Below are 22,575 nucleotides of genomic sequence, written 5' to 3'. Positions count from 1 at the left end.
ATATTGAATGAATGTTGCATTCATGTCTCAGAGCAGCAACGTGTCGCAACACTCCATTGTCCATTGTGAGTTTTTCTTTTTATGTGTAAGTCTTGCTTGACTAAATCAGGTGAGCTGACTTTTGTTTCTCCACTTGCCTTTTTATCTTGCGGACACATGCCAAAAAATTTTCGAAACCACTATTTACAACTGATTTCAAGAGTCCTGCAGTAAGTTTTATTTTTTATTATTTTTATTTAATCCACGCCAACAAAACGACATATTTTGAGGTAATAGTTTGTAATATTGTAAAAGTTTTTATTTTAATTTGTTTTTCTCAGTAACACCATAAACTCTCCTGTGTCTACAGGAGTTGCCTGGAACCCATGCAGGTGTTGACTGTATGTGGACACTCTAGGGACTCGTGTAAATACAGTAGCACTTTGTAAAGTTAATCTTTATTAAATGGGATTTCTAATGTATGCATATAAAGGTAGACACAAAGGGACTTTCCTGCAGAGGAGGTAGTTCAAGGCAGGGTGTTCATATCTTGGTGGAAACTGACTCTTGGTTCAGTAGTCACGCTTAAGTAATTTGCACCAAACACCAGGTGTTGTTAAATAAGTACACAGACGTCAGTGTTTCTGCATGTGTTAGACTAGTTTATAACTTGATGATCTCCTAATTTATGCCCAACATCCGTAGTTATAATTCAATAAAAGCTCTAAGACATTTTAAAGTGTGCTCCCCTTTCATCCTGGATCTCATCCTCAACCTCACTCTGCTGTCCTCTTTTACTAAAGACCTTCCCTACCAAGGTGCTGTTCATATCTTCGTTCTGAAGATACAGTTTTAATTATAATATGATGTGATATGATGCAGCCAAACTGTGCATATTGTCCTTTGTTTTTATTCTGCAATGTAGCAAGTAATGTCTGAGAAAAATATTAATTACAAATAAATAAAGGATGTTTGTACTGAAAGATCAAAATGTAGCTTAGAACTGTAGTTCCCAACCTGTAGTTTTTCATTGAGTCCCCTTACAATTATCTAAGAAAAGCTAAGCACTCCTCATGTTCACACAAAAGCATAGCATTTGCACTGCATGATGTCTGATGCGAGTGCATTTTGGTCTCGAACTGGGATGAGCCGATAAAACTGACTGAGAGCTGTGGCATGGAGTTTAAGAAGTCACAATGGCATAGCAAGTAGCCTATTAGCTTTTAGTGCAGAACCAAAAGCTTATTTTATGAAATACCACTCTACATATTGTTTGAGGTTTGGCAAATATATAATATAATATAATATGATTTAATTTGTGCGATCTTTGGTGCTCTCCTTAGGGGGCCTCAAAACCCATGTTGGCAACCATGGGCCTAAGAATGAATGATATATATAACTAATAATACATTCATATAGACTTTGGCGAAGACTTCGGTAAGTGCCCAGACTTGGCCACTAACCCATGCGCTGTTATTGTTGTGTAGTGAAGAAATGGATGGCAAATGCACTTTGAGTTATGAAAGTGATCTCCAGAGGATCATGGTGCACTCAGAACATCTAACAGTGTACTTGTATTATGATATTTACAGATGAACTGTACACCTACATACATTATTGTTATATGTATGTGTGCCGAAAAAGGAAAAGTCATTAGTGGATCAACAACCACAATTATTTGCTTTAGTAGGTTAAAAGTAAGGTTAAAACTGTGCTGTAGTTAATGGTCTTGTATTGTTTACTAGTAATAACTCCTCTTTTAAAGCAACAACATGAACATATTATTTACATTGTGCTATAAGTGTGGAGTAGATTCTTTTGATGCCGTGTTGGACTGTAGCATCGGTGGATTGCTTTTTGTGGTAAACTGTGTTTGAATGTTTTTGTCAGTGCTATTAAGAAGATGAAGGTTCACATCTTTTGGCTTTTTCATAATACAGGGATTTGGACATAATGGGCATGAAGAAAATTGTTCTTAGTGACAGGGGATTTGTTTTGCAGAGAGACAGTGTAGGTGAGTTTGTAGGTGTGTGTGTGTGTGTGTGTGTGTGTGTGTGTGTGTGTGTGTGTGTGTGTGTGTGTGTGTGTGTGTGTGTGTCCTGAGAGCCTCAAGAGCAGTCATGACCCTAATCGTGAGAGAGGAAAATTGAGGATATTGTTGAAAAGGACGTGGCATAATGGGCCTTCCAGCAGACATGCACGTATGAAGGTGCTGTGTAATTAAATACATGAATTTTTTAAAATCACTTTGTGTCTCTGAGTTGGTGAGAAACAAAAGACCAGTCTAAACTCAGAAGTCCTCAGTAGTTTGTGGTATTATGTAGGTAAAAAGATTAGAGTAATGCACTGGATGTCCAGAACTTTAATATCCTGAAAGACAGTCAGTCTGGAGTCACTCTGTTTGTAATGCAGTATGTGTAGTGGTGAAGATCTGTGCTCCCAATCAAGTGGTTTGGGGTGGGGTTTATGCATGGATGGACAGAAGAGTAACAGCGACACAGTCATTGACGTCATCAGAAGCACCGTTGAGTTGATTTTATTATTGACAGAATAGCTGCTGTCAGAGAAGCTAGATGTTTACAATCTGCTGTCATATTGGCAGTGAACTTTAAAGGTTACAAACAGTTAACAGCAATTAAGGCATTAAATTGGTTGTAGGACTATCCATTTGTGAGTTATTTTTTTTTTCTGCTTAAAAACTCTATGCCCCAGACTAGAACTTTAGGGCTAATGAGCTGATCGTTCTAGTCATGTCACCCTCGTTGAGTGACTTGGAGAGAGACATTAACCAACAAACATGAAATCAACACCAGTTAGCGAACAAACAATATTTAACTGGCGAAAGCAATGGTCAGTTCCAGCTGTAAACAAGTGGAGCTAACGTTACCTGCATGCCTGCTTTAAAGCTGGGAGCCGGATCCAAAATACCGGAACCCTACAAAACTACTTTCACGCCCTAACTTTCACAGTTTCATAGCTTCAAGGCAACGCAAATATCAAGACAAACACATGAAAGGACATGATGACACTGTCATATGTACCGTTTAGCTTAGACACCAAGGCGCCACATTGTAATATCCAGTAATATGACTGGATGCAGAAATGCATTTAAACAATTTGTTTACAGGCCAAGCCTAAAACAAGGATCATATGCTGCTGCAAAGCCCAACATTGGTGTTAGGTCATATATTTGACTTGCACAAACACCGACCGAGCAGTGCGACTGCAGAACACTAGTAAGTGAAACATACGCTACATTACTGTGTTTGCAGACTCCGTGTGTACACAAAGCATAGCTGGTGTTAAACAAACTTAATTCTCGTGACACTCCTAAGTTTCAACGAGCAGCCCTTAAAAATTTTACTCTGAAAAAAACTGCTTACTTTTTTATGGGTTATGTTGATTCTCTTGAATTTCTTTGGTTAGATCCAGTAAATAAGCGAACATGCAGGACGCTCTTCCCTGTTGTGACTTGTCAGGCATGCTGTGGTGGGGTTGACGCCAGTAAATCAGGGATAGTGAAAGCAGCAGGTGTGCATGCGTGCCCCTCAATGAATTCTCTTCTCAGCAATAACTGAGAAATAATAAATGGATTTTTGTGTTATTTTTTAATCTGCGGGGCTTTGTTCTTTCCTGGGTTCTAGTAATGCGAGGAAAAGAGGATGAGGTTAGGCCTCTGTTTCATGAACGGATTCACGTTTTCAGCGACGCTTTTTTTCAACATTGCTTTTAAGTAGCAGTGACCTCGGCACATACACGCTTACACAGCTGTTTGTGCTTTAGCTAATTACATCTTCTCCCGTGACTGTGTGGTTATCTACACATGGCTCTACGTTGACAATTACGGTAAGATCTCTTTTCTCTCTTTTAAACAGCCAAGGTCTACCCACACACAGACTGAAAGGCGGTCTAATGAGATACTGAAAATGTGATGTATATGAGTGAAGTGCCTTTTAAGTGTCATTCTCTGATCAAAGTTTCTCATTTAAATAAATACCTCTTCAATCACTATCTATTGCTAAATACACAATGGTTTCAATGTGTGCTCTATCGTGAACTGTGTGTGAACCTGAATAAGGTTCTGTATTAAGTCACTGCTAATGTAAACTTTATAAACAGATATCTGGGTATGAATACAGAATAAATCAATCATTGTCATCAGCATCAGCATTAGAGGTGTTTAACTGGCAATTAAAGTCATCAAAACTTGAAGTTGGTTTGACAGTGAATTAATCACAGTTCATTTATCACATTCCTTCATTTCAAAAACATCAATAAAACAAGACAACTGATCATTGTTTGGCACTGGGTCAGTCTGAAGTATTTCAACAAGTATTTGATCAAAAAAAGGAGCCACCATGATTGGTTCTTACTGCCTATAAACACAGGTGTTGTAAAAATAAATGACTGAAAAGGAAAAACCCATATATTTTCATCTATTCGACGCATACTTTTCATTCCTTCAATACGTTTACAATCTGATATCTATTTAAAATGACGTCTTTTAACTTGTTCATTGATGTCAGTAAAAGTCTGTGTTATCTCTCAACACCAAATCACACAAAGCCACAAATCCTAAGACATAAGTTTAGGACTTTAAGTCAGTCAGCACTTTTGAAAACCATTGTCAAACTGCACAATGAAGACTTGTTCTAACTCCAATCTCCTTACATTGATTTTGAGTAAAAAAAAAACAACAACATTGATTTTCTTCTATTTACGCTGCTACAATAGCAATGGATGGTTTGAAAAGTCTATTTGAAATATCTATTTTTACTACCACTGAACCATATATTCTATTAAATAAATACATGATGGCAAAATATATGCATGGTTACATCAACACCAAAAAACAGGAAGTGAGAATGTGCTGATTGATACAACATGTCTAGCTTTCTATCTGTTTCCTGTGGTTTTACGTCGTTATTTCTAATGTTATAGTCTTAGTTAATACCTGTTGTGGATTACACAATAAAGAAGCGCTATTGTGACAGCCACAAAACATGTGCTTCCAACTCTCTCTCCATATTATTCACTTGTGTCCATTTGAGTGTGTCCCCAGTCAACCCTTCCACCGCTGGCTGACTGATGTAGCTGTAGCCTAATTTTAGTTTATGAGGTGTGGGACCGCTGGGTGTTACCCTAGCTGCCATTTTAGATGAGGAGGCTGGGAACAGTGCTCCTCACGGGGCTTCTATCTATCGTAATTATCTCGTTGTCAGGGGTTGGACAGGGGGCTCGGACCTCACCGACTTCCTTTCGCTTCCCTCGGCTCCTCACGTGCACACTGGCGCATCCAGGAGCTCAGAGGCCCGGTGTGCACGCTGGCTTGGCCTTACAGAACCTCAGCTGCTGCACCGCTATTGGACAGCTTTCATCCCACTGAGAAAAATGTTATCTAATGCATACGGTTGAGTGTGGGAAGATCTAGGCTAACGTCAGACAGCGCCGAACAACCTAGTTAGTCCAAATTAGAGACGAGTCCTATCTGAATGTGATCCGACAAGTATAGAACATGTCTTTGAGCTTTGGTGGTAGTATTATTATTAAAAAAAAAGAAAAGTGGACAATGTATTTACTCTAGTTTTTTCGTTGTGTTATTGGCACTTTACTCAGCCTTGATTCTTAATTTCCGCTGGAAGTCTGCATCTGTAGTTTCATTTCCTTGACAGGGTGTGTGTGTGTGTGTGTGTGTGTGTCTGTGGTACTGTCCTCTGCTAGACAGTGCAGATGGTGGAATGCTGGGTTTGATGAGGTTGTCTCCTTTCCTGAATATCAGTCGGTATATTGTCTCGCCCTTGATGCAACATGGTGTGTCGTATGGTATGTGTTGTTTTGTGCAATAGATCTACGGTGGGACCAAAAAAAACGTAATTCCCAGAGGTCTGAAAAATGGGACGAATCCAACTTTACAGCAAACAATAAACGCGTTAGCATCTCACTGACTCTTAGTTTTAGTTCAGCGTTTTCATTTGCAAATTGCAAGCTGTTTGCCGCAGTGCTCCAGCCCAGTCACGCTCCACCTCTCAGACCATTTTTGATTTAGCTGGGAGTTTAGCAGAGCCAGAAGAGCCGCCAACGCTGAGCTTCAAAACTGTCTAATATTTGATGCAGTAGTGGACAGACGTCACCCATGGGATTCCTAAGTACTACAAGAAGTACATTTTATAACTTTATGAGGGGCGTTGCTCGTGTATTCTGTAATTGCATGTCTTTAATTGAACGTGCATTTAGATTAGCCATTATTGGCCTCTGTATAATTGTGTTGCCTTTCTGAACCGCGCTGTAATTTCATAATGACAGCTTTCAGATATCTGAGAAGCTTTGCCTCATCTGGATTTGTCATGCCACAGATGGACTGATGCCCACCTAGCCAGTAGTTTTCTGTAACCCCTGTGATGTTGTCGCTGATCCATGTTCCTCACATCAAAAGCAGACATCCCTCCCGCTGTACTCCCCACCCTGGATCCCCAGCCTCTCCGGCGAGCTTCTGTCACACACAGCTGTTTCACTCTTCCTTCTCACCCTGCCCACCACTGTTCCGTTTTATCTTTGTGCGTCTCGTGTCACAGTCTCCTCACCTCGCATCATCTCCCTCGCATCTTTCCGTCTCTCGCCTCTTCTTACCTCTCGCTGGCTCTTACTTTTAGTTCAGCGATTTTAGTTTCCCCTTTCATTCACTCCGCCCTGCGCCTTCATCTTCATCTCCTCCCATCTCCATCCATCACTATCTGTCTACTTGTCCCTATTTTTTGCTCCGTTTCTATCAACCCCCCTCTGTTTCCATCTCTGTCGTCTCACCCATCAATAGTCGCATTTGTCTTTGTTTATCCCTGGGAGGAAAATGGGTGGTTTCTGCCTGAAATGTGGTACTTCAATCCCTGCAGGGTACTTAGACACACAGATATGCATATACTCACTCTTGAAGGTAGAGAGTTACACCAGTATTACTTACAGTGAAGGTACAGACATGCTGTGTGGACTGTAGGTGATTGTTCTGTATTTTAATGCATGGTTACAGTTGATTTTCTCTATTTCAGACAAAATTTATTCTGTAGCCGTAAAGCTGTGAAACACTTAATACCTGCTGAGCTCTCAGACTATATATAGTTTAATCACGTTCTCTCTCTCAGTTTTGCTCGACACGTTTGATGCTGACGTAAAGGGAGCCTATATTTGGGTGGTGTCGTCAACAATATCATAGTTTCTTGGCAGGACCCCCTCCCCTGCCCGAGCTGGCTCTCTCGCGTGATGGTACACGTGCAGGTGTGTCACATGAATCAAGCCTGACTCGCCTTTTGTGTTTGAAGAGGAGCACGGTGTGTACATCCAGACAGTTTCGAGCCAAGTGCGAGATAAAAGTAGCCCAAATGGAAAATTCCACCCTCAGATACTTTCCAGCTGTCACATAGACTCAACCTGCGTTGTTCAGTCCCACCCAGGGGTTATCCTGTGAAGATGTGATGCCCCAACATTCCCTCGGGCTGCCCTGTCTCACTGCTTATATTGTGCATGTTACAGGCTCCGGTGCAGTCTCCCATGGTGAGGCTGCTGCCACTGAATCCGCGTCTACGTCTAACACTTCTGCTGTTGCGTTGTCAGCAGCTGTTTAACCAAATGACGGCGATTACAAGACAAGAGAAATGAGATTTTCTGACTCGAGCAGTGGTTGATTTGTTTCTATTTTTGCAGCCTGTTTACTGATGTCAGACTGGATGTGGAGTCAGGCTGCTTGTTAGGGCTCTGTATTGCTGCGGATTTTCTAAAATGATTCTGATTCATAAGGTCCTGTTTTGGTTCAGTATTGTTTGATTTATATACGTATGTTTCAGTTTTGGAAAAAAAAAAAAAGGTTAGCTAAAAGGTTAGCTGGGTTAGTTTTACATAAATAATGTTGTCACCGTGGTATTTCTACAATATTTTACCTCTAATTTCACCTTTCATCTTGATTAGGGATTTGCTTTTATCCAGCTCCTCTCTGTCATCATACTTGATACTTTCATACTTTCAGGCATGTGGATGCTCTCAGGGTTGTAGTTCTGTCATATTTTAGATACCCCTGACATGTGAACTTTTCTTGTTGTGTGGTCTCGCAAGACTAGTTGTGTGAAACCGGTGTCAGTAGAGCGCAGCGAGGTTTCTGCTCGGAGGATGCAGGAAATGGCATATATTAAAAAAATTGATCCAGCAATTTTAAGAATCAATACTGGAGTGTTGATTCTTTTGATCCCAGCCCTACTTATTTTAAATCGTCACACTCATTGTCAAGCGCTTCAAGATACAAGAGAATATGTGCCATGTTTTAACACACTATAATTCTTAAATCCTCACAGTCTGATTTAGTTTATTGGTCAGCAGTTTGATCAGATAAAGTAGCTGTGCTCATGAGTAGATTGGTGCTAATTTTCTCCTTTCTGTCTCTTTCTTTATCCCTCTTTCATCTGTGTGTCAGGTCTGTGAGCAGCCATGACGAAGTCCTACGAGTTCAACTGGCAGAAACACCTGCCTGAGTTCATGCAGGAAGGTGCCTCCTTCGACAGGTTTGATGAGGTAAATATGACGCGTTTCTACAACGGGGAATCAATACACCAATAAAAAATAAAGAGCCTCTCGAATTTAATGTCCTTGATAGGGAGATGGGGGTTTAACCTATTTAGCAAGCTGCCTGAGACTGTCACTAACCGTGCTGATACTGATATAGATTATATCCTTCACCTTTATGACTGGCTCGGTCATTAGTCGTTGTACACAAACACACACATGCCCCTGTGTTACTGTCTTTGTGAGGATACTGCTTTGGCATAATGGCCTCTCTACACCCTTAATCTACAACTGAAGGCCCAACCCAAATCTAACTCTAACTCCATAACCAAGTCTCTAATTTAAAGTCATATCCCAAATATGTAGTGGGCTCATGAGCACACATGCATCCCTACAGCGAGGTGGGTCCCCAGTGTTGACTTACGTTGTATTACCCACAATATGAGTAATACAATTACACACACACAGAGCAGAGGCGTCTCCTCTATAACCCGATGCGTCACTGTAGTGCTAGCTGTAGGCCGGCCACATTGATCAGTCTCATTAAGAAGCTGGCGACTGGAGGTCTGCAACGCATCCATTGAGGGCCTTAACCAGCACACTGACAAGCACCGACACTGTTGTAGGAATGTTTATGAAATGTGTGACCATATCAATGATCTCACCATAACAAAGTGCTTTACAGTAACAAAACATTAAATACCAGCAGATAAAAAGTGAGCTAGAAAATATGAATGGATGTAAGTTTTTTTGTGGAACATCGGACGTTTAAAGCATCATTTCATATCCAGTGCGTTTATACTTGAATAGACTTAGAAAACATTTACTAATATCATTATAAGTGTCATCGAATATTTCTCTGGCCTTGGATATATGATACACGGAGGTCTAAATATATGACCCCCGTGTATATCTTCCTGGCTGTTTGCCCACATTTCCTCTGACAGACTTAATCAGGACACTTAGCTAGGACATTCGACGAGCGAAGGCAAAGTGTGTCACCCACAGGCACACAGACAGACACGTACCCCTGCACACGTCAGGAAATCCCCTCAGCCCTCTCCGTTTATGTGGGCATCGACGGAGGGAGGAGGATCCCTCTTAGGCAGAGAGGAAAACTTGATGGAGCACATGGAAAGGCATCATCAAATCCACAGCCGTGTCAAAGTAAAGAGCAGTGAAAGTGGGCCAGCGTGCTTCTGAAGAAAGTCCTCGGTGTGTTGCTGCTGTGAATTTGAGCCAAGCTCAGGCAGGACAAGGTTAGGACTGGCCTGGATGATAATAAGGTCAACCTCTGTCAGTAGCCTAAAAGCTTAGAATTAATGACAGCCCTCGGAGCGAACCGCTGCCGCCCAACCTGTTGCTCGTGTTGTCAGTGTAAACAAGCCTCTTTTTTGAAAATCATACTTTGTATCGCTGCGTGCGTGTTTTTGTGCTTGAATAGCTCTGTTTCCAAAGGCTACAAGGCAGATCGGTGTCGACTGAAATGACATAGACACGCTCTGCAGCAGCCCCAGGCAAATATGCTAAACAGCATGGATTTTTTTTCCACAAAACATTCTCTACTGACGGGAACCCCACTGAGTGACAGATGGTAGAGGCAGGTGATGTGTGTTAATGCGTGTGCCTGTTTATGTGCAGTGTGTGTGTGTGTGTGTGTGTACAGTGCATTTCAAAGCTGAACAGGGAATTTCTGCCATTACACAGAGTGTGCCAGTGCCACATGTAGTTATTACTGACCTGTCCAAAATAAAAATACGGCCAGTTTGTGAACGCAGCCTCAGCTGATATAATCCTCTTTGAAAAGAAGCGCTCCGTGTATGCTTTATTCTTTACCCTTTACTTATTTAGCTTTACCTCAGTGTAATATGACGAAAAAGACTTGCAATCAGTTTGCAATCTGTCCGTGTTTCATTCATTATCTCACTGACTGGAAATCAATCCCTTAAGATCTGGCTGGTGTTTGGTTACCATGGGGACTAAGCAGCCTCATACCGACAGCTGATGGAGGCAGAGAAAGCACTTATTTCTGTTGCTTTCTCCCTGTTTCACCATGTAATTCTTCTTTATTGATATCAGATATCTGTTGACAATATGGTGATTAGACACAGGATGAAATACCCCAAAATGATTTGTTATATTTATAAAATATTCTTACCCCCTGGGTGAAGCTGTGCTTCCTTGTTGTTGATGGACAGATTACTAAAGAGTAATACTGTGAGACGGCATAAACCGATTATGCATGTAGTGCAGTGTGAGGGTAATACTTCTCACCTTGACAATTGACAACAAAAGCTTCAACAAGAACAACAAAACTAGATCATAAGCTAAATTATACGTGTATAAAATGTGTTGCTTTGTGATAGCTGGGTCAAAATACACAGACACACACAGCTGCTCTTAGACTGCTGCTTACAAAGAATGCACGAGTGTTGAGGTGGAGCTGGGACTGTAGGGGTCTCCGGCCAGCCGCTGACAGAGGCTTGGCAAAATGTTCCCTTGCTTTTAGCTGCACAAGAACAGGCTGCCTGATAGTGTAACAGTAGCCTGCTGTATGTTCCCAACAGTCAGGGCTCATTTGAGACCATCTCTTTCACAGAGCCGGTCACACTATGTATAACTGAAACCTTTGCCAGTCCTTATTCGGATGAAAGAGAGACAAGCTTTTAACTGCACTTAGAGCAGTCTCACTGTTTCCTAAATGGAAAATAGGATTGTTCTCCTGGTTTTTATAGTGGCTTTAGATGTCAGGATAGAGCCAAATAACAACCCGGCTCGGTCCTATTTGCAGCTGTGTATCACATGGCAGCAACATCCTGAAATAATAAATTATACTCCAGTGTGTGCGCGAGTGTGTCACCCTGTTCCCTATTGCTAATATTAGAGTTGGAGTGACCCAGCTGCCATCTCCTACCCCCCTCCCCCCCCCCCCCCCCCCCTTTTTTATTTTTTATTATTTTAGACACCTCAAATGTGTGATTTTTGGAGAATAACAAACACACACTTTGACTGCAGTCATTTGTCAACTTCCAGCTGAGTGAATGGAGGGAACCATGTTTGAGAATGCAGGCTGACGTAGTAGATTTGCTGCCTCTGCGGCTGCATGTTGTACACCAGCTGGTAGGTGAGGAGCTACAGTACGTGAGCGCAGTGTTCGGATCCTTCTTAGATCCATGTAGTTGATGCACAGACACATCCTTCCATCTCAGCCAGCGTCGTCCCATTTCTACAGCACAGCACTGTGTTGCAGCCAAATGATGTTTGCATTCAGCAGTTAATGGTAGTCACATTTATATCTCTGTGTTTATCTAAGCAATAGGGTTCATCTCTACTGCACGCAACATGTGTGTACATACTAAATGTGTTTGCACACATATTATGTGTGTGTTTTTGCCTCTGTTTTTGAGCAGGTAGGTATATCTTATAAAATGAATTAGAGGTACATCTGGTTCTCTCATTGCGTAATCTCTATGCGTCTGTTACTTTCAGAGGTTTTTACTATTTGATGACTTGTCAAATAAAAGCCTGTGATTGATGAAGTCTCCTCTTTTACAAAAATATTTTTTTCCCTCTCTGCAGGACCCGTACATCTTCGAGCCCAACTGTCATGTGAAAGTGGACGAGTACGGCTTTTTCATCACCTGGAAGAGTGAGGGAAAGGTACGGTGTCCACCTCTGCCAGGGGCAGCTTCAAAGAAAAACATATTCTTGTTTGGTTTTCGTAAACTCACATGTGCTTAGACAAATGTCTAAGTGCAAATAATGTTGACCTTCGCAACACTGGAATGCCATACACCCTTAGGCTGACATTTTCTAAATTATAAAACAGACTTATGGATCGATTTCCTACATTTAAGTCAGCCACTGTTTCTAGGTAACAATATATGAAAATCATATATAAAATCAACTAAGAAGATATGTCTTCATCACAGTCAATTTTAACAGTAGTCTGCTTCATTTTGTCATCCTGTTAACTTGTTGATCCTGTTTATTCTGGAGAATCATTCAAAAGTTGTTCCAATCTTGACCCCTCCGTCTCCACCTGTCTGTCTCTGATTATCTTTTACTCTTGTTTATGTCTCCTGCAGGAAGGCCAGGTTCTTGAGTGTTCTCTCATCAACAGTATCCGTGTTGGTGCCGTCCCAAAGGTGAGACCTCAGGAAAGACAATTTCCTCACTTCTGCTTTCACAGAATTCACCGCCTCAGCCCGTCTCACTCAACGCTCAGACTTTTACTCCCACGGAGGCTTTTTGGTAAAATGGCATGTCATTCATGTTTATATCAGCCAACGATGGCGTTGTGTATTCTGTCAATGCGGTGACTGATCTAGCACGCCCAGTGGAGTTCTCACTGATGAGGTTTTATTCTCGATTTATAAATTACCAGATTCACCACGGATGCTGGATAAACATGAAAGGATTTTTTCTTTTTTTTTTTTTTTGCCATAGCGTGTGCTTTTGACCCAGATAGCAACACTGAAAATTGTGCTTTCAGCCCTTTGATGATGGGCTCTCAGAGAGCCACTGGGTTATGGAGTTCACACTACAGGATCAAAAGCTCCCAGGTATAAGACGTTCTGTCTCTGTCAGAATGACTATCCGGTAATGGGGAGCTGTTTTTTGAAATAGTGTATCGACCAGATTCTCTATTTAGGAGATATGTGTCTGATGCACACAGCCACAAACCTGTATGGTTTCTCTATTGATTCCTGCAGAGTAGTGGCACATTATATCGTAGTATTTGGCTTCATGCTGACCGTATGAATTATTAAAGCGATGCCCATGTTGTTGCTGAATTCTAATTAGGATGTAAAATCATTAAACCACTAGTTTGAAGTCAGAAGCCTGACCGGAGACAGTGGTGAGTGCTGCGTACATAAGCAGTCCTGGGTTGTGTTAAATACTGTTGACAGCAGAATGGCGTGTATACATACATGTGTAAGGGCACGTATACAGATACTGCAGGCTGGTACAGCTCCACCTGTTTGTTCAGATGCTGCTTTGTAAGTAGCAGACGACCGATAGCAGGGCTTCTCCTCAGAGGCTAACGTTATTACACGAGCCCAGAGAGCAGTTTCAAATAATCTAATGAGCACGAAAAGATGAATGGGATTGGATGATTCCTGGCTGGGATTTTCCAACAACATAGGCTGTTGCTGATAATTCAGCACAAGCAGACATGCATTACTGTCTTCTATGGTGACGATGGTGACACACTGAAAGAGTGATATTTGATGGTGATATATGGATGTATATATTTTTTGCGTATTTTGTGTTTCACTGATTAAACAGGGGTTTACAGTCTTGTGTTCGTCACTGTAGGTTATGGAGGAAAAAAACTATTGTAACTGCGGTTCCTTAGAAGACAGAAATGTTATTGAAATAGTGTGTTGTAAGTCATTTAGCCTTAAATTGAAAATATCCTAAATGGTTGACTCTCTGCTTTTTCTCAGCCCACATTTAACTTCTCTATGAGCCTTTCCTTCTTATAATTACTTTGTGTTTGTCTCAGCGTGTATTTGGATCATTTTGCCAATATCTTTTACCTTCTTTCTTTAATCCTCTTTCCTAAGGACCCGAAGATCTTGTCGTCGTTCGAGGCTGCTGGAAAGACAGAGGCAGACCTGGAAGGATGCATCATCTGCATCTGCAGCGGCACAGACCTGGTCAACCTCAACTTCATGTTCATGGTGGCAGAGACCCCAGACACAGCTAGGGTAAGTACGGCCGAGGATGTGAAATTGCCCGGGGATCAGGATGGAGTGCTGACCTGGATTTTGGATTTGATGAGTTTTCAAGTGCACTTTAAAACGTTTTAAAGTGTTCCATGTTCTAATAAGACATCTGGGAACCTCGTGCCTATCCTGTGGTCATTCAGACTTCCTGTTCGGTTTTAAGCAACAGCTCAAAGCCAGTACAGTGCCTTTGTTTAAAGGTATTTGTTCAATAAACGCCACGTGTTAGCATGCTTGCAGACACAGTTTGACAAGGCGTTCCCACCTCTTTTGCGCTCCACACGGACTGTTTACCTGCAGGCAACCAGAGCTGCCACAAATGTGATTGGTCAATACTACTCAAAGCAAATGGAAAACATAAAACTTACTAAACCAAAAGCTCATCCATTGCCTACAGAATCTGTACGTCCATAAGCAATCATATCAGTTTATAGAGACTAGGACAAACCTAACCTGCTGCTGTATACCTGAGATATACCTGTATGCCGCTGAGAAAAGTAGAATTTGTCTTAACACACTCATGCATTCTGTCCAATGTTTTAGTAGTAAAATGCACTTACACTAGTTGGCTTCCTCTTGATCTGTGTAATAGGGAGCTATAATTATGCTACACAACAGAATGTGTCACAGCCCCGAAATTAATTTCCACAACAAAATATACGGTATGCAAAGGCTAAAAGATCACCCAGCACAAGAAATATTTAAAAAAGAAATAGCCAGGAGAATGGTTTATTTGCCATCTCCTGCACGAGGCTTCATTCTTACAAATAAACACATTTGGAATGACTCATTTTCACTGTCTCACCTCATCTCTTATCCTCCTGTGTATCTCCTGTGCTCCTGCTTTGCGGTTGTTTTTCTCTTTTTGTTTCGCTCTTAGATGCTGCATGAATAAACCCAATATTAGACTATTATTGGGATGACAATATCAATTCTTCACACTAACAGACTTTAAAGTCAGGATTGATCGTTCTTTCAAAGGTGGTGATGTCCCATGTGTTCTTTTGTTTAGTTTAGTTTGAAGACCCAAACCAATCATAGGTGTTTGGCCGCAATTCTTCCATTCCCCGTACGTGCTGGGCCTATAGCATAGAGCTGTAAGGTCCTATAGGATCGCTCTGCACAGATAATACGTGTCTGGCAGATAATTCTTTATTGACTTTGTTTTATTCTATCTTGACAGTGAGGGAGACATAGAATCCATTTTGATTTCAGCAGCAAATTAGCTGCAGGCAGACAGAAAAACTGTGGAGAAAGTCCTCTGTCTGATGTCAGTGAAAACGATAAAGTGCTGAGAAAAATTAACACACAACTGCAAGGATGGAAAGTCCCAACTAGTTGCAATGGAAAATATTTTATACAAGAAATAAAAAGACTTGGACAGAACCAGCAGTTTTATCTCAGCATGAATCTGTTGTTTGGCACAGCGGTGTTGGTGTTTACTCATTTCCCATGGGAGGGCGGGGAGGATGGTGTGGGTGGTGGTGGGTTGTGGCAATGGGTGTTATAAATGCTGTTTGTGCTCCAGAGAGCTCACTGCCACGGGGCTGCCAACGATATTCAGGCAACTGCCTTCAGCGGGGAAGCCTGATGTTTCGAACACACACACACGTACATACACATATTCAGGTATAACCCACCGCCCACAAAACATATTCATTCCTTCTATTTCTCTCTCTCTGTCTCTCTCACACACACGCTCCATGACTCCATCAGCACCTCCCAGCATGCAGGTGGCCCTAAGTAGCAGGCCACGGGAGATGACAGATTTATTTACATCAGACAGACCACATGCCCAAACAGACTACCCCTGCTGCACCAGTTATCTTGTTTAATGTTTTTATAATAACGTCAGTAATAATTCGCTGTGGAAGCGGAGGAGACGAAGCACGAGGAGGGACGGCACCAACGTTCAGGGATGAAAAGGCAGGAGGTTCAAAACTGTTCACGTTGTGACGATGGTGTCAGACAGCGTGTCCACGTTGCCCTCAAGACCTTCTCTTGTTTATCACTACTGCTCACAACCTTGAGGCAGCTCCATCTATTTATTGCTGTGTGTACGTTTTCATGCGTGCTCCCGATTGTCCTGTCAAGGCTTTTGCCTGTGCGTCTGAATTAAGAGGTATTTCATTTGCTTGTGTTTATTTCCCCCAAAGACACTGACTTTTAAACACTATTCAAAGCTGAGAGTCTTGTGGCTGCTGTGTGTGTGCGTCGGTGGGTCGGTGTTTGTGAATGTTTCCTGAATACTTGTGCCTGTTTGTTTGTAGAAATGGATCGAGGGTTTGAGGTCGGTGATTCACAACTTCAAGGCCAACAACGTCTGCCCAATGACATGCCTCAAGAAACAGTGAGTACATTTTACATCACGCTGTCAGCATCAATACATTACCTGCAATGTATAGCAACGTATAGTGGTCTAAAATTCACAAATACACTTTCAGATTTTATTTCACCAGTGAACAGTATCACTACTCTCTAATCTTTTCCTCTTTAGTTGGATGAGAATGTGCTTCCTGACTAATGTAAATGGGAAGATCCCTGTGAGAGGGTAAGAGTATGAGTAAGAGTACCTCAACTCAGTTTATACTAGCATAATTCACTCCCCTGATCCTCTTGTATTGGTCTCCTCTTTTGTAGCATTACTCGGACGTTTGCGTCAGGGAAGACAGAGAAGGGGATCTTTCAGGCTCTGAAGGATCTCGGCCTTCCTAGTGGAAAGGTGAGACAGCAGTCACAACATTTACATGAATAACTTATACTGAAAAAAACACAGTATTCCTACCGAGCAGTTCACACAGCTAATATATTGTAGGAGGTTTTTCCAGTGGTAACAGACTTGTTTGACTGGGCAAACAGCTGCGATATTCCTCTTTGTTCTTTTGTTAACCTTCTCATCCATTTTGTCCTTGAAAGGCTCAGTGTTGCGATATTTCATTTTACAAAACCTCTTGATCTTCAAGTCTTTTATTATGTAGTCATTCACTCCGATGTGGCGATGGCCATATTGAGTTTCAAAACCTCTTTGTGGAAATCCTACTCCTAACAGAGGATGTGTCCATCTTTATTTATAGTGAACAACTAAGACTGATACATATATGCCGAGTGCATCTGTATGATTCTCCTAAGAATCATGCCTAAGTGGACAGTGGAATATTAGCGTGCATGTAAACATGCAGCCAGATGCATTAATCCCATTTGCTACTGTAAAAGAAAAGTAAAAGCCTGTTTTATATGTCATCCACAGAATGATGAGATTGAACATTCAGATTTCACCTTTGACATTTTCTACGCACTCACGCAGAAGATCTGTCCTCGCACAGACATAGAGGAGCTCTTCAAGAAAATGTGAGTTTCCTTTTTTAAACCTGCCTCCTCTCTGCTTTGTAATTGCTTACTGATTTACTACTCCAGAAATAATAACAGAACATAATACATCCTTCACATAAACGACATAACTCAAGTACCCCTGTACCGTATTGTACCCGTGTTTTCTTGTGCTTAAATAGAGCAATGATATCCACTGTTAAAACATTCCCCAAGTGTGAGCCGCTGCATCTTGTTGGATGTAATCAGGACAAATGTTTCTGCGCCTGCTGCACTAACTATGTCTGGAGAGCCTAACCTGCTTCTACAGTTCAACATTAATTATATTCAACCTAATGACGACAGTTAAAAAACAGAGGGATGATTAACATGTTATTACTAAAAGTGTTAAAAATATGAGCCCCTTGTACAGACTGCTTCCTAATTTAACTGACTGACTGTATGAATGATTGTGAGGGTGTCTATTTTAAGAAACTTAACATTTTGCTTTGTTTTTCTAATTAATTCCTTTGCAGCAATGGGAACAAAACTGATTATTTAACTGTAGACCAGTTAGTCAGCTTTCTGAATGAAGTAAGCTCTTTATCATTCATTAACTTATGTGTATTTGGCTTGCTTGCACCCCTCCCCAACTTTTATCCCCATCCTGCGCTGGCTAGAAGTTGCCCTCCGGCCCAGACTGCAGGTTACACCACCCTCATTAAAACTCCATTAATGAGACGGATAAGATGTTTAACTTTGAGTCGGCCTGCAAGGGCAACTTCAACCATCCCAACTCTGCATGCCCGCCCTCATCCCGTTCCCTATGTTCTTGCCTCCCCGTGTCTGATTGGTGTTGCCGTGGCAACGGGAGGGTAGAGGTTTCCGTCCTGTTGCTTCCTGCTTGGTTCATCTCGTTTCCTGCTGTGTGTCTGTGTTCTGCGGCCGTGCTCTTTTGTGTGGCTGAATACCTGCTTAGTCCCGCTACTGTGCAGTCACGTGTGTGCCGCTGCGTGCTCTGGACTCGCCAATCAGATTAATTCCCACCTGGCTTTGTGAGTGGGCAGTGACACTGTAATGATGTTTTGATGCTGTTGTTTTGTTGGAGCTGCCTTGAACCCCTCCCAACACACACAGCGTCCTTGCTTTTAAGCCACATTTAGACACTGCATGAGTTCTTTTTTGTAAATTTACAGTAGAATGAAATGTATCTATAATCAAACAATAATTTAGCTATTCAAAACAAGAGAATGACTGACTCTTAAAGATATAAGTAATTTCAGGACTTTTTCATTATTTGTAAATATAAAGATTTTGGGAATCATGATAGATTCACTTAATCCTCCCAGTAGCAGGTAACAAACTGCAGTAACTTCACTCACGTCCCATGTGTGAGTGCAAGGCTGTTTGTACTAGAACCGGTTTGTGTTTGGAAAGGGACGGTGTACAGTATGTGTGTGGATGACACTATTTGCATGTTGCTTCACAGAACCAGCGCGACCCAAGGTTAAATGAGATTCTGTTTCCGTTCTACGACCCAAAGAGAGCCATGCAGATTATCGAGAAATACGAGAGAGATGAAGAACTGAAGAAGAAAGGTAAAGAGGAGGTTTGAAGGGAAACAGGAGCAGGAGAGATATTTTAAGCTGTGCTGCCATCTGCCTGTGTAAACCTGGCACTGCAAGGTACCAGTCCAACCTGGTAGTGTGGTTTTCTTCTCAAATGGAGTGGGAGCAATTCATGGTTATTTTCCCTGTTCTCATCATCTCGACAGGTTTACAAAGAGCTATACTAGACAAAGTACACACTTAGGAGGCTGCAACAGTCAATAATAGTTCAACCTCAGGCCTGTGTTATGAGAAAAACACACAGGGATCTGCCAACAACGGATTTTCATCTATGTACAGTCTGAAAGCCTCTATATTATATTCAAATATAGGTTTATTAACTATTAATGATTTTATTAGTAAGTAAAAAAAAAGTAACAAGCTAACAACTGAGCTGAGAATTGATTTTTAAGTTCGATAACTTCATTGTCCTTAAGTTCCACCCCCCTGTCCTTCTTCTCCAGGTCACATGTCCAGTGATGGGTTCTGCCGGTACCTAATGTCAGACGAAAATGCCCCCGTGTTCCTGGATCGTCTGGAGCTGTACCAAGACATGGACCAGCCGCTGGCCCACTATTTCATCAGTTCTTCTCACAACACCTACCTGACAGGCCGACAGTTTGGAGGGAAGTCTTCGGTAGAGATGTACCGCCAAGTCCTGCTGTCTGGATGCAGGTACACAAATGTGCCATCATTTGTTGAGCTCCCTCTGTACATCGGTCGATGCCAACATTTGCGATTTCTGGACACTCCAGCGAGGTTTCTGTGTGCTTTCCATCAGATGCGTGGAGCTGGACTGCTGGGATGGGAAAGGAGAGGACCAGGAACCCATCATTACTCATGGCAAAGCCATGTGCACAGACATCCTGTTCAAGGTGAGTGCACACAGCAGCTCAGCACAGACTGCTCTCTTCACTGCAACAGTTGCAGGAGCCTTTCTCTTTCAATTTTATTCGACAATGTAAACCTGCCCCCTTGTGCTGAGGCTATGGTATTACATCTATCATGGTTTAATCTTGTTCCTCGATTATTTCAGCCCTTGCTCATGTTTCACATTTTCCCCTTCCATCCTGTTTTTTTTGTCTCCTTTCTGTCACTGCAGGACGTCATCCAAGCCATCAAGGAGACAGCATTTGTCACATCAGACTACCCTGTTATTTTGTCCTTTGAAAATCACTGCAGGTATATCTCAGTAAATCGCTTAATCCACAATGATTTTTCTATTGTGCAGATGTGCAGAAATGTTGTATACATATCCAGTAGATAATCTCAATGCATTCTCTGTATTACTAGTAAACCTCAGCAGTACAAGATGGCCAAGTACTGTGAGGAGCTCTTTGGTGAATTCCTCCTCAAACTGCCTCTGGAGAACTACCCGGTGAATCCTCTCTTTCAGTAGCAGAGTGACTCTCAGAGTTTATTACAATTTGATGAAACTCATCAATATTTAATGTAATTATATTCTCTTCTGCAGATTGAAGCTGGCCGTCCATTACCTTCTCCAAATGACCTGAAGAGGAAAATCCTCATCAAAAACAAACGCTTGAAACCTGAAGTTGAACAGAGTACGTACACAGATGAGTCTGTAAATTTCTTTTATATATGCTTCTATGAGAGGAAACCATTTTGTGTTAAACGTGTGTATGTGTGTGTGCAACACAGAGCAGCTTGAGGCCTTTAAGAAACACATGGAAGCAGGAGAGACCAACACCCCTGCCATCATTATGGGGGAGGAAAATGAAGATGAGACAGAGAACGGTCAGCTGCCTAAAACTCTCTCATTTTTTTATATGTAATATGTGAGTGTATTAGCGGTTTTAGATCTGGGATGCCTCACTTTATGCCGACAAGTACAAAATGTTGAAATGATAAACAGTCTTGCTTAAGAAAATGTGTGCTCTAGCATTGTTGTCTGTTTTCTGTGTATGTGTGTACAGGGGAAAAGGAGGCTGAGGATAAGGATTTAAATTCAGAGGCACCCAGCAGTCTGTCAGAAGCCACTAGTGAGAAAGAAGCCAACAGTGTTTCCCAGAGTAACGCTGTCAGCTCAAGGAAAGAAGATGAACGTAGCAACAGCATCAAGAAGGTGGGCTGGCACTTTGAAGATTCCTAAAAAATTTCTTCTTCTGTAGGACTTTGAAGACTTTCCTTAATCTTTGGGGACTTTAATGTAAAATACCTGAAAAAAGGATGCATGGTAAAGATGGTAGATGGTAAAGTTATAGCATAGCACAGCATCTTCACCTTCATCTATTTAACCAAAAGAACCCTGATTTTAAGTGTCACAAAAATAAAATGTCCAAGAATATTTAAACACTGGAACCACTCAACCACTGGGCCACTTAATGATTTCAGGATTTATCCATCTGTGTCACCAGGTGCCTGATGATGAGGTGACAGAGATGTCTGAAGCCACTGAAGCAACAGACGCCACAGATATTTCTGAAGCATCTGATCAAGACAACAACAAGAAGGCAAGTGCACACATGCCTTCTCTCACCTCTTAGTAAATGACAAAAGTCAGGGGAGGAATGATGCACAAGACTAATCTCCTGGTGTAAATGTACCTGTCCTGTGCAGGGAGTAGAGGTGGCAGAAGACCTTGAAGAGGCTCTGATAGCTCAGTACACCTACGTGGGAGCCACCACTAACATCCACCCCTATCTCTCTGCCATGGTCAATTATGCACAGCCTGTCAAGTTCCAAAGTTTTGATGTGGCAGAGGGTGAGCTTTGAGTTCCTCCTCATTTAGTTTTCTCTCTTGACTGAGCGGTTTAATTACATGTTAGCTATATTGTGTGTGTTGCTGCGTATAAAAGACACAAAAGACACTGTCACAATCAAGAATACTGATTTAATTGACTTCTTTTTCCTCCTGTCTTCCAGAGAGGAATATCCACCACAACATGTCATCTTTCAACGAGTCAGTTGGCCTAGGTTACCTGAAGACTAACGCCATCGAGTTTGTCAAGTATCCTTTGAGCTGTCCTGAAATCATAGTCAGTTGCAACAGATTTATCAGAAAAATAAAATGTTTAAATTCAGACCACGATAAGAAATGATAACCAAATATCAATTACCATCCTGTCTCAGCCAATCCAGTGAAAATGTACACTACTGTCCTGTTTACTATAAACTTTACAAGGGAGACACTCTGGATGTTGTGTTAGGCTCCTCATTAATGAATCCCACACAGAGCACTTCTATACTGTGTTAGAGTTTAGCTACAGTACGTAGCTTCAATAAAATCTGAGTTATAGCAGATTGAGGTCACTTAAATGAGAGCTGAATGGCAGGTCAGTGCTGATGTTTTCCGCCGTATTTGTTTCCGCTCTGCTCTCGGAAAAGAACTGCAGGCCTCTAGAGCCTCGTGTGCTTTTGGACTCTGTAGCTTGGCTTGACATTCA

General features: G+C 41.8%; 1 protein-coding gene across 4 annotated transcripts in view; it reads left to right on the top strand.

The window, feature by feature from the left end:
* LOC124998714 (1-phosphatidylinositol 4,5-bisphosphate phosphodiesterase beta-4-like) overlaps window positions 1–22,575 on the top strand; it is a 55,622-nt gene that overhangs the window by 21,043 nt on the left and 12,004 nt on the right. For all 4 annotated transcript variants that reach the window (XM_047573200.1, XM_047573199.1, XM_047573201.1 and 1 more), the window contains 20 exons: window positions 8,432–8,529; window positions 12,100–12,180; window positions 12,609–12,668; window positions 14,094–14,237; window positions 16,526–16,605; window positions 16,753–16,806; window positions 16,896–16,977; window positions 17,503–17,603; window positions 18,098–18,155; window positions 19,051–19,159; window positions 19,633–19,843; window positions 19,950–20,043; window positions 20,271–20,350; window positions 20,462–20,546; window positions 20,643–20,733; window positions 20,831–20,926; window positions 21,106–21,254; window positions 21,547–21,642; window positions 21,749–21,893; window positions 22,055–22,139. In XM_047573200.1, coding sequence (XP_047429156.1) covers window positions 8,446–8,529; window positions 12,100–12,180; window positions 12,609–12,668; window positions 14,094–14,237; window positions 16,526–16,605; window positions 16,753–16,806; window positions 16,896–16,977; window positions 17,503–17,603; window positions 18,098–18,155; window positions 19,051–19,159; window positions 19,633–19,843; window positions 19,950–20,043; window positions 20,271–20,350; window positions 20,462–20,546; window positions 20,643–20,733; window positions 20,831–20,926; window positions 21,106–21,254; window positions 21,547–21,642; window positions 21,749–21,893; window positions 22,055–22,139 — 1,985 coding nt within the window. In that variant the 5' untranslated portion in view covers window positions 8,432–8,445. The remainder of the gene's footprint in view (window positions 1–8,431; window positions 8,530–12,099; window positions 12,181–12,608; window positions 12,669–14,093; window positions 14,238–16,525; window positions 16,606–16,752; window positions 16,807–16,895; window positions 16,978–17,502; window positions 17,604–18,097; window positions 18,156–19,050; window positions 19,160–19,632; window positions 19,844–19,949; window positions 20,044–20,270; window positions 20,351–20,461; window positions 20,547–20,642; window positions 20,734–20,830; window positions 20,927–21,105; window positions 21,255–21,546; window positions 21,643–21,748; window positions 21,894–22,054; window positions 22,140–22,575) is intronic.

The sequence above is a fragment of the Mugil cephalus genome, chromosome 21 (assembly GCF_022458985.1).
Source record: "Mugil cephalus isolate CIBA_MC_2020 chromosome 21, CIBA_Mcephalus_1.1, whole genome shotgun sequence".
In the NCBI taxonomy this organism is placed as follows: Eukaryota; Metazoa; Chordata; class Actinopteri; order Mugiliformes; family Mugilidae; genus Mugil; species Mugil cephalus.
This window is presented reverse-complemented; position numbering and strand designations above follow the sequence as displayed.